The sequence below is a fragment of the Vulpes lagopus genome, chromosome 7 (assembly GCF_018345385.1).
Source record: "Vulpes lagopus strain Blue_001 chromosome 7, ASM1834538v1, whole genome shotgun sequence".
Lineage (NCBI taxonomy): Eukaryota > Metazoa > Chordata > Mammalia > Carnivora > Canidae > Vulpes > Vulpes lagopus.
This window is the reverse complement of record NC_054830.1, coordinates 1,965,242-1,976,885: the sequence shown is the minus strand read 5'-3', so window position 1 is coordinate 1,976,885 and position 11,644 is coordinate 1,965,242. Positions and strand designations below refer to the sequence as shown.

The window sequence follows — 11,644 nt, the reverse complement described above, 5'->3', positions numbered from 1 at the left end:
TTGCGTGCTCGGGCCCAGGGCTGCTGTGCACCTCACTCCCGGCCCAGGGGACAGGATCATCCCAGGGTGCCGCCCGCGTACACAGGGGACTTACTGCATGCAGCACGTGGCTCTTTGGGGTGCTTCCCTCCAACCCCCACAGGTGATGCTGACAGGCTGGTGCACAAGGACGCCTGGCCCACCCCGAGGTGCTAGTAAGCAAGCAGTCCCAGAGGAGGTGACGGTAGAGCGTAAACCGAGAGCTAACGAGGAGAAGCAGCCGCTGCACCTGAGTGTGCAGGTCCAGAGGGAACCGCGTGTGCACAGGCTCCGAGGGAAGGAGCTCGGCCGGTGGAAACCAGGCCGGCGGGGTCTGCAGCCCAGGCTGCAGCAGAGGGAGCCTATGGACGTGGGCCAGCCCGGGCGGGGCCGGCCTCAGGTCTAGGTTCTGGAAGCTCCTGTGGAGGGAGCTGCCCGTGGGGGGGCCGTGGTGAAGCAGGGACACTGCTGGGGACCTCCTGGGTGGAGATGGCAGGGTCCCTGGGGGAAGCCCGTCACACTCCGGGGAGTTTCGCAGAGGAGAGTTTCTCTGGGCAAGGAAAGCAGACCTGTTGGCACCATCGGGGACGCTTATCCCGGAGGGACAGGGCCAGCAAAGGCTGTGAAAGCCCCCCAGGGAGTGGGGGAGGAGAAGCCAGCCGGCGAGCGACTGCTGTCAACTACTCTCTCCCCACTCACTCGATGCCAGGCACGCCACCTCCCCCCCAAAGTCACAATGACGGCTCCAGTTCACAGATGTTGCCATGTGCCCCCCCGGGGTTAGGTCCACTCCGAGGTGAGATGCACCCACCTACTGCAGCAGGGCTCTCGGGAGGGTGAAGGACCCCATCCGTCCCTGGGTGGGAACCCCCATCCGGGAGGGGTGAGGGGGGATCAGCTCACCGGGACAGGAAGGAGTGGTCCATACCCACCCCTACTCCCAACAGCAGGGAGGTCAGCGGCTTTGAGGGGGTGCTCAGGGAATGTGGACTCGAGGCGGAGACCCAGCTGGCCAAGTCCTTCCAGACCTCTCTACACAGCAGGGCCCGGCAAGGGCTGCACGACAGACCCCTCTGCGTTTTCCAGTTGCTTTATTACAGGCGACAAAGATCGCCGGCCCAGTCGTGCAAAGGGAAAGACACCCGGCCCACCCACCACGACGCCTCCACCTTGTTAGGGAAAAAAGACAAAAAAAAAAAAAAAGGATCCAGGGTGCAGACGCCAGCGCCGGGGCCCTCAGTAGGTGAGCTGGTACACCGAGGCGTGGGCCTTGGACCCCGTGACAATCAGGCGGTTGTTGGGGGACACATCGCAGCACAGGATGGAGGTAGCCTCGGGCACCTGGGAAGGCGGGAGGCCGGGATGCGCTGAGGGGGTTCCCCGCCCCAACCTCCCCATCAGTTCACGCCTGGGCCCCCCGCCCCGGGGCCTTTGCTTCAGGACCCTGCACTCAGCACAGGAGCCGAGCACGGCCCCCCATGGCCCCTGCCGTACCTGGAACACCAGGGTCCCCGCGGGCATGCCGTAGATGCCGAGCAGGTCGTCGGTGCCAACGCTCACCCACCACTGGCCTGGAAGGGGGGAGGGGACACCTGGCGGCTGAGGGCAGGGCCCCGCCCCCCTCACGGCCTGGGGGGGAGCATCGCTGGGTGGATTCTGCTGATGAGGGGCGCTGGGGGTGGGGGCGCCGGGAGGACTCCCCCGCCTGCTCCTGGCCGCTCACCGAGTGGGGAGAACTTGAGACCCAGGATGATGCCGTCCTTACACCCCACCCTGTGCTTCTGGCCGCCTCGGGTGGGCTGCAGCCACTGCTGGCCGTTGGCTGTGCCCACCAGCACCCAGTCCTCCTGGGGGCTGGGGGACAGGCTCATGATCTGGGGAGCGGGCGGCAGGGAAGAGGCCCGTCAGGTCCTGGACCGGGAGGTGGACAGGGGCACAGGGACCCTGCGTGGGGGCGGACCGCCTGCCAGCTTCCTGGCTTCCGAGGCCCTGACAGGCAACTTTGTACCTCTCAGCCTCAGTCTGCCCATCTGCAAAGTGGTTTGGTGCTCTCTACCTCAGGGATTATTAGCTATGCGCGCCCGATACAGAGTATGGAAGTGTCCCATGTCATTGGGGGCCCCGGGCAGCTGGGGGGTGTGGTGGGGATGACATTTCTCACCACCCTAGGACTCCCAACACCAGAGACCTGGGGTCCCGCTACCCCATTCCTGCAATATCCACACCTCCTGCTTTAGTGCACGGCCCATCCCAGCTGCATACCTGAGACTCGAACTGGTATTCGAGGGGCTCTCTGGTGGTCCTCAGGTCCCAGCACCGCAGACAGGTGTCCAGACCCCCTGTCCAGATGTTCTGCTCTTTGACAGCAATGCTCTTGGCTCCAGGCGGGTGGCCCGGCAGGTCCCTGGCCAGAAGGGGTGTCAGGAGGGCATCAGGGCTCAGAATGAGCCGTGGGAATACCACGTGCTCCATCACACCCAGGTGACAGATGGAGAAACAGAGGCAGACCTTAAGAGCCACTACTGGGCTTGGAAAAAACCCCGCCAGAACCTGAAGTCTGGCCTTCAGCTCCCTGGGGTGCAAACGTAAGCAGGCAGGGGCTTTCAGGATGAGCCCGCCCGCCCCGGGCCTCACCTGACCACGCTCTGGTCCCGCAGGTCCCAGATCCTGACCGTGCCGTCAGTGAAGCCGGCGAAGGCCAGGCTGTCCCTGGGGCTGGAGGCCAGGGCCTGGCAGGTGAGCCCCACGCAGGGCAGCTCCCGGCTCACGTGCAGGGAGGGCGCGGTCAGGTCCCACACGCTCACGCTGGCCAGGTTGTGGCCGCCCGTCAGCAGGGTCGTGCTGTCTGAGGACAGCAGGCAGGTGCGCAGGTAGGCCCGGTGGGTCTGCGGAGGCCGAGGGCGGAGGCCGGTGAACTTCCTCCGCAGCGGGAGCCCCTCCTGCTCCCACGAGCCAGCCCCTCCCTCACCTGAACACCCAGGTGGCTCTCAGGACACCTGTCCTCCAGCCCCTGGCCCACCAGGCTCCACACTTTGACGCCGCCCCGGCCGCAGGTGAAGGCGTGGCGCATGAAGCTGCTGACGGCCGTGGCCAGCACCGGCTCCCCGTGCCGGAGCGTCCGCATCTTCTGGGCTCGGTGGGGGAGGGCTGACTTCTTGGACTGCCAGGGCAAGGCGTCCGGTCTCCTCCACGTGTCCTCGAAGTCCTCAGGGTCCCAGAGTCTTGGGAGGGGAGGCCGCGGGGTCACCAGCTTACATGCGAGCCTCTCTGCCCAGAGGGGGCACCCCCTGAGCCTGAAGAGCTTCATCTTTCAGATTTGGGGTTCCTTCTCAGGCCTTGTTTCCCCGACTACACCGGGCTTCCCCCAGGGGGCACCCATGCCCCTTCAAGTATTCTCCCTTCCATATAACCAAACATCACTCCCACTGGGAAGGCGTTGCCTCATCCTAGCAAACTCCTACTGATCCGGCAAGATCCTAACCGTCATGCCCCTTCCCTCCAGGAAGCGTCCCTGTCCTTGTCGGGGCTCCCCCAGCCTCAGACCACAAGGTTGGGACTTCCACATGCAGCTCTAACACCGTCTTTCCACGGGAGTTCTTTCCCCAGATCCCTGGGACCCAGAGCCGGTTATGTGGGGAGGCACAGCCTGAGTGCAGCCAGAGCAGCACGTTTCTACCCAGACCCCTGAGCTCTGGGGACAGAGCACTGCCCACGGTGGTGGGGAAGGAGGAGACACCCGCATGTCCGGTGCCCTCTCCGCCTGGGATGGGGTACAGAGGAGAGGGGACAGCACAGAGACTCACATGGGCTTCAGGAACGGACAGGCTCTCCCAGCAGGCTCCTGTGGGGTCCAGGGTCCGCTGAGCCATGCCAGCTCCCCGCGCCCCTGTCCTCAGCCCTCGGGGAGCCTGCCACGTGGAATGGGGCCTCACCTGGGCCACGCGGGAGAACACGCCCTCGGCTCCGGTGCCCGGCTCTGCGCTCCCTTCCCGGGAGCCCTCGGGGGAGCTGGGGGGGCTGGGGGAGGCCGTGGGGGGGCTGGCAGCTGGGCAGAGATGAGGGGTGAGTGGCAGGTGTGGAGTCCCCGGGGCCGGCTGCCCCCGGCGCCCCCCACGCTGGGATTACCCAGAGGGTCTTCGGTACGTGGTTCCAGTCCCGGGGGGTGTGGCCCTGGGTCCTGACTCTCCTGCCACGGGCATTGGGGGCGATCAGTTCCGACCAAAGGACCTGCCCCGGGTCAGTCGTGGACACAGAAGGCCTTGCGGAGGCCAAGGCGGCGTAGACGAGATGCGTGAACAGGCCCCAAGTCCTGTACAGGTGGAGCTGCAGGCTCGGGGCACAGTCCCGGGTCCTCTAAGGGCGTCCAGGGCTCGGGACCAGAGCCGTGGACCTGGATCCCAGCAGCCAGGAGCCCCCCTCCGGGGACCGCGGGGTCACTCACCGGGCCCAGCGCCGGTCCTGTCCCTGTGCCGACGGAGGGGAAGCCGGTAGGAGGTTCAGTGGTGCTGCCCCCCAAGCAGCCCTAGGTCGCCCCAGGCCTCCCACTCCCGGGGACACTCACGCCGGTGCCGTGGCTGGTCCCCCTCCTCGTGGGTCCCTGCAAAGACCTGCCACAGCTGCTCGGTCAGAACATCCTGCCAGAAGCGGGGCTCGGAGTCCCAGGAGGGCCGCCTGGGCCAGTGCGGTGACCCTGTGGCCGTGGCGTCTGACAAGCGCGGCCGCGGGGGCCTGGGGGATGGAGCAGCAGGGGCCCCGGGGTGCGGGGAAGCCTTGGGGCTCGCCGGCCCCCAGGAGCCCCGCTCGGCCTGCACACCCGAGGGGCCCTGGCTCACCTGGTGGCACAAGCACACGGTGGTGAGGGCCGGGAGGACGTGCCCCGTGCTCCCAGCTGGTCCCCTCCCTCCCGAGGGCCCAGGCACCCACCTCCCCTGGCTGCAAGCCCGGAGGCCCGCTCCAGATCTCCATGGTCCGCAGGAAGCTTTCTGCCTGGGGGGGTGGGTGGGGTGGAGATGACACATGACACAGCCCAGCTAGGCCTTCCTTGGGTGGGGACGGCCTGGGCACAGATCTCGTCCTGCACGTGAAATGGGGACACGCTGCCTGCCTTGAGCGTGTTTTGGGTGGATTCGTGGATTCGTGAGCCCTGCCCCCTACACAGAGTGCGAAGCAACTTCCCAGCACCCAGGACTCAGCAGCTAACCCTAACCCTAACCCTAACCCTAACCGCCGGTCATCATTCGCAGGGGGGTACCGAGTACCGTCAGGTCTGGGTTCCTGTTCCAGCTGCTTTTCTTAGGTTGCTTGAAAACTAAAGCCTCAGGGACACCTGGGGGGCCCAGTGGTTGAGCATCTGCCTTGGGCTCAGGGCGGATGAGTCCTGCATTGGGCTCTCTCAGAGACCTGCGTCTCTGCCTCTCTCTCTGTATCTCTTACAAATAAATAAAATCTTAAAAAAAGAAAAGAAAAGTAAAGCCTCCACACCACCCTGCTTACAATGGCTTCGAGGAGCCGATTCCGTTTGCCTGTCTGTCCCTCTGTGCGGGGACACGCAAATTTGCCAGGTGTTGGAAGGATACGAAGAAACCAGTGATTACCTCCTAGGGAGGGGGGCGGGCAACGGGACAAGAGGGGGCCCTGTGAAGGGTCACGTAACGTCACTCTGTGCTTAAACGTCAGGCCACAGGACTACCAGGAATTCCAAATTTAAGTGAACAGGTTCCCTGGGCCTGAAAGGGGCTGCGGGATCCAGGTTCCCTCCTCCCACTACCAGCAGGCTCCCATCTGCCCATCCTTTTAGGATACGGGCTCCCTCCTCTGCCACAGCTACGAGCTGTGCCCGGAGCCCCTCCTGCCCTGCACGCAGCTACCAGCCACAGAAAGTTAAGTCCCACTAAATTTGGAGGCGGGGGGGGGGGGGGGGGGGGGGGGCGGTGCCCAGTGGCTCAGCCTGTGAAGTATCTGCCTTCAGCTCAGGTCATGACCCCCAGGGTCCTGGGATCGAGCCCCACGTCGGGCTCCCTGCTTCTCCCTCTCCCTCTGCTCATGCTCTTTCTTTCTCAAATAAATAAGAAAGAAAATCTTAAATAAGATAAAAACGCAGTTTCTCCAGCCCCACTCAAGTGCTCAACAGCCACGTCGGGCTGGTGGCTGCGGATGTGGGTGGCCCAGGTACCCAGAGGAGCAGTCCCTGGCAGGTGCCCGGCGAGGCTGGAGCCTCTTGGCCAGTGCTCCTAAGAATTCAGAGCGGGGACACCCATCTCCTTGGCCTGATAAAGAGCTCCCTGGGAACGTGCGTGTGCAGCTATATTTAGCGATCGCCGCGCCCTGGCCCTGACTGATGCAGTAGCTGCTGGCTTCACGCGGCTGCCGAGCCCCGGAAACGTGGCTGGGGCCACTTGTTTACGGTCAACTTCAGTTTAAACAACCACACGTGCCCCGTGGCTACCGGAGAAGCCAGCGCAGGTCTGGTCTTGGCCTACGGCACCCCAAAAAAGTGGTGTCCCTGGGCCTCGTCGATGCACACCCCTCCGTGGCAGACACCTAGTGGCCCACACTTGCCTGGCCCCAGGCGGACTCCCCGATCCTGGGAAAACATGTGCTTCACCAAGAAAGAATGACCAGGGCGACGCGGTCGGTCCTGTCTCGCGGCAGCTCCGGGCATTCCCAGTTTGCAGACGAGAGAGAAAACAGAGGCCCCGGGAAGCAAAGCCAATTTCCCAAGTCCGGAGGAATGGGGGGGAAGGGGGGCCAGGCGGCGTCAACCTGCTTCCACGGGCAGCCTGGGCTGGTGCGGGCGGGCAGGCAGGACGGCGAGGGGGGGGCCGGGCAGGCAGCAGGGACCCCTCTCTGAGCCCCCGTCCTGGCTGGTCCCCTCCAGGGGCGGCAGGCGGTGGTGATGGTTCCCCAGCGGGGCCTCCCTCCCGCGCACAGGCCCAGGGGAGCCTTCCCCCGTTCGCCCTGGCTCGTTAATGCGCAATTTACTGGCACTTGAATGCACTCAGCGTGAAAAGCGCTGCTCCCCCCTGCCGGCTGGGCCCTCCCTGGGGAGCAGGGGGGGGGCTGCGGGGACACAGGGGCCTCTCTGGGCTCCTGGCTTCAACAGCAGCTACTTGGGGTCCTGTCCCCTCACATCCTGACGCTCAGCAAGTGCTGTCGGGATCATCCACATCCTGATCCCTTACCGCCAAAGCCTCTCAGCGCCCAGCAGCTCACCCATCCTCCAGGGCCCGTGAGCCCAAGTCAGGTGCCCCCCCTCTGCCCACAGCCCCTGTGGGGCTCTCATCATGCTCCTGAGCACCTGCCCTGCCCCCTCCTTGTCCTCCTCTCCTCACGCTGCTCCAGCCACAGGGCCTCCTCTGTTCTCCAACACACTGGGCGGCAGTGGGGCTGTCTTACCCCAGGACCTTTGCATGGGCCGCGCCCTCTATTCCAGTCCTCCCATCCCAGACCTCTCTGGTCGCCTTCAAGTTTGCTCAGATGTCACCTCCTCAGCAAGACTTCCCACCCCTGCCCCCTCCCAGGAGTCCCCTAGGGCCGCTCTAATCCGTCCTGCACCTTGTCCAGCCTTCACCATCTGACACTCCTGTTTACCAAGCTCCCGCCACCCCAAGGGCAGAAGTTGGTCTGTGTCCTTCTCTGCAATTTCCCTGGCGCCTACAACAGCACTTGGCAAGAAGGTGATGGATAAATATCTGTTGAATGAATAACCGTGTTCTGGTTGCTTCCTGCCCCCCCGGCCCCCATCACTCTGGATCCGTCCCTCCCTGCTCCCTGCACTGCCCACCCCAGGCCCTGCTAAGTTGCAGACACGGTCCTGGCCTCCTGCCAGTCACATCTGGCACAGGCGGAAAGTCCTGCCAGCACCCAGGAGACAGGGGCCAGGTGGCGGGAGGACGGGCGGGAGTGGAGGACGTGCTTCAGCTTGGGCCGGCGCCCTGTGCGGGGAGCTGGGCCCACCCCCGCCCCCGCTCACGTGTGATCCAGGCCCTTGAGAACTCGCAGACACACGGAAGACTGTAATCCGGGTGTGCCTGGCACGGAGCAGGCCCTTCAGAGCGGAAGCAGCTGACCTGCAACGTGCTGGGAAGGCCCCTGGCCTCATGGGAGCCACGCAGGGACCCAGGAAGCAGGCCAGGAGGGAAGAGCCTCGAGGACGAGGATGAGGATGGATGGACGGACCGAGATGCACCAGGAAGGGGTAGGGGTAGGGGTAGGGGTAGGGGTAGGGGTAGGGGGTGGGTGTGTGTGTGCGCGCGTGCATGTGCACGTGCGCATGGCAGGGAGAGATCCATCCACCGATCCCCGCTCCCTCTCTGCCCACAGCCCGCCAGGGCTCCCACCTCTTTTGCGGAAAACCCCAAACCTTCCCTGCAGTCCTGACAACTGTCACCGCGCTCCCCCCTCCCCTCTACCTTTCAGGGAGGACCAGCCATACCCCCAGCTCCTGGTTACTCACTCACCTGCCGGTGATGTTCCTGGAGATCCTGCCGCACCTTCTGGAGCTGCAAGGAACAGCAAGGATTGCACCCGGAGGTGGCTGTCGCAAGTGGACGAGAGCAAGGAGTCGAATGGCGAGCATGCTTCTCCCTAACTGTGCGACTCCGCAAAGCTGCTCTACCTCTCTGGTCACTACACTCATCAAAAAGGAGGTGACCTACCACACGGAGTGGAAGCGAATCAAGGAGACCCTCGGATTTCATTCTCCACGTGAAGTACAAAGACCCCACAGCCACAAGGCCCTGCACACCTGCTCCCAGCTCCTCCCCTCCACCTTCTGCTCCAACCACACTGGCCCCCTTGCCTATTCCTCCAACAGACCAAGGCCAGTCCTGCCCCAGGGCCTTTGCACAGGCTGTGCCTCTGTTCGGAATCCCCTTCCCCACTCTCTCTGGGATGGCAGGACCTCCTTATCTTCCACATCTCCCTGTGAACACCACTTCTTCCAAGAAGCCCTTCCTGACTAGCCCTTCCTGACTAGCTTAGCTCAGTATCTGTACCACTCCATCCCATTATCTTCTGTCTCCTCTATAGAGGTTACAATTTGTGAAGCCCGTTTCTCTACTTTCTTATCTCTCTCCTCGCCCTGGGGGTGCCCTGTCCGTGGAGCTAGCCACTAGTCAAGTGTGGCTATTTAAATTTAATCAAGTTAAAAATTCAGTTCCTGGGGCACCTGCGGAGCTCAGTCAGTTAAGCATCTGCCTTCGGCTCAGGTCATGATCTCAGGGTCTGCTTCTCCCTCTCACCCCTGCTTGTGCTCTCTTTCCGTTGCTCTCTCTCGAATAAATAAGTAAAATCTTAAAAAAAAAAAATCGGTTCTTTACAAGTTCTCAACAGCCACAAGCAGCCAGTGGATGTCATATTGGGTACTGTTGGTATAGAACATTCCCATCGTTGCGGAAGGTTCTAGAAGACCAGCACCACACCAGCGCATATACTCCTCATGAGCAGGGGCTCCTGTTACCTATCCCTCGATGATGAGTGGTCAGCCAAAGAAACCCTTCCTTTAAATATGGAATGTCTAGCTTTGGCATCGAGGTGTGCACACATGAGGAAAAACGCTCCTGGAGAAGCTGGCCTGCACGGGTGACCTTGCTTGCCCCAAGGAAGCAGAAACAAGTGGAGGAGACTGTGTCCCCAAGCCCGGCTCCTGGGGGCTGCCCGGGGTGGCTCACCGTGTGGTACATGCTGTCCACCTGCGCTGCCAGGTGAGGGGATAACCTGTGGGGGCGGGGGGGGGGGAAGCAACCGAAGAAGAGCCCTCAAGACCCCTCCCCAGAACCCGAGCCAGAACTACCCCACCTAGGCCTGGCCCCTGTGCACCCCTCCACGGAGCCACCCCAAAGCGGCATCAGAGATGCCGTTTCCCTGCAATGTTTTTAAACCTATAATCGGTGCAAAAAAATTCATGCTAAACAACACAAGGACAACTGGAAAATTCAAATGAAGGCCCGGATTGGTAATGGTGCTTCTTTCCTTTTGCTTCAGGCTCCAATAAGGCTCTTTGTTACTAAGTTCCGTCATTTGGACCAGGGGCTGCTGGGCCACCCAGAGACCAGGTGGGAGTCTCTCCCCCTCCACGCGGGCCCCTGAGAGCCACCCTCACCTGGGGAACTGCTCTCGGAGCTGACCCAGGACACCGTGGTAGTTCAGTTCAGGAGCCTGGGAAGGTCAGAGGAGGCTGTAGATGAACCCCCGCCTCCCGCTCTCCCACCCTCAGGCCACATTTCCAATCAGCCCCCCAGAGGGTGGGCTGGGACCCGCCTAAAACCTGCAGGGAGGGGCACCTGGGGGGGCTCAGTCAGGAGAGCACCGTGATCTCAGGATCCAGCCCCACGTGGGCTCCCTGCTCAGCGGGGAGTCAGCTTCTCCCTCTGCCCCTCCTCCCACTCCTGCTCTCTCTGTTTCTCGCTCTCTTTCAAATAAATAAAATCATAAAAAGCAAAAACCCAAACCTGAAGGGAATTTGCTTTCTCTGGTTACTTAAGTCCCCACGGAGTTTCTCCCGTTTTGCCTCTTGGCCTAAAGTCTCAAATACAGACTCTCTGGAGAGCCCTTGAGAGAGAAAGGTCGCCCACCCCGGCCTCAACTACTGTAAAGGGTCCTCTCTGGAGGAGGAGGGGCTTCTGTTCCTAAAGTATTAACCGGAGACGTAGGCATGTGTTTGATCACCTGCGTGATGAGAAGCAGGTTCAATTTAAAAAGAAAGTGGCCTGGCACCTGTCAGTAGGTATGATGGGCCAGCGGCCCCAGCCAAAGGCCTGGCCACCGGCCCGTGTCCCTCCCTCAGGAGCAGGAGAGCGAGGTCTGAGCTGAGCCCCCTTCCCCCGCAGTTAATACTCTCCTCACCAAAGTTCCCGGAGGCCTCCTCATCCTTGGAGGGTGCTGCTGGCGGCTGAAACGGTCCCAAGAGGTCATCTTCGGGCAGTAGCCAAAGGACTTTAGCCTGGAACTCCCAAGGAGAGATGGCAGGTCCCTGAGGGCAGAAGGCCGGGCAGCCAGGGGCAGAACTGACCCCACCCCACCCCTGGCCTCCCCTGCAGGCCCCAGGCCTGGATCCCAAGCCCTCTCCCTGATTTCGGGCACCCCACTGCATGCCCTATGCCCTTTGTTCATTTGTCAAACTCTGCTGCCTCCACCAGCCCCAACTCATAGGAGCGTCATTCCAGGAGGTGGACGTTGACGGTGCCAAACACTTACACTCCCTGCCAGGAGCTGTCACCGCTGGGGACCCCGGGGAAGGACGCTAAAACTCAGCCTTAGTGTTGAGACAACTTCCCAGAGCCTGGGTAAACATCATTGGGAAAGGGTTTTGAGGGATGAGTAAGAGTCGGCCAGGTGAATTAGGAGGGATTTCTCAGGCAGGAGGAAAGAGACCTCTCTCCACCCCAGGCACTCCTCCGGCCCTAAGTCCCTTTATTGCTTGGCTTCTGGCCCTCAGCGGCCTCCCGGGCCCAGGGCGCGGAGGTCCTCCCGGAGGCCCGCCCTCCTACTCCCCCACCCCCAGGATAGAGGCCCAGTACCCGGGGACGAAGCTGCAGGGGTCAACCAAGTTCAGACCCGGAGAGAACACCCCTCCGCGTCTCCCCTCCTCCCGGGGCCCTTTGACCCGGCCCGGCCCGCCCAGGCC

General features: G+C 62.6%; 1 protein-coding gene across 2 annotated transcripts; it reads right to left on the bottom strand.

Annotated features, from left to right (window-relative positions):
• Positions 1–1,128: 1,128 nt before the first annotated feature.
• TLE6 (TLE family member 6, subcortical maternal complex member) lies at positions 1,129–11,134 on the bottom strand. Of its 2 annotated transcripts, XM_041764434.1 has the most exons (16): positions 10,864–11,118; positions 10,121–10,176; positions 9,690–9,735; positions 8,478–8,519; positions 4,942–5,004; positions 4,580–4,850; positions 4,460–4,482; positions 4,144–4,204; positions 3,951–4,063; positions 3,822–3,859; positions 2,987–3,239; positions 2,653–2,903; positions 2,281–2,422; positions 1,742–1,892; positions 1,513–1,589; positions 1,129–1,359 (listed from the first exon to the last, which is right to left on the bottom strand). In XM_041764434.1, the coding sequence occupies exons 1-16, from the start codon at positions 10,930–10,932 to the stop codon at positions 1,255–1,257; spliced, it is 1,761 nt and encodes a 586-aa protein (XP_041620368.1). In that variant the 5' UTR covers positions 10,933–11,118; the 3' UTR covers positions 1,129–1,254. The 2 variants fall into 2 exon arrangements, 1 of the variants encoding a protein (XP_041620368.1); XR_005989115.1 differs by lacking the exon at positions 1,742–1,892 and having other exon boundaries at positions 1,220–1,359; positions 10,864–11,134.
• Between the last annotated feature and the right edge of the window lie 510 nt (positions 11,135–11,644).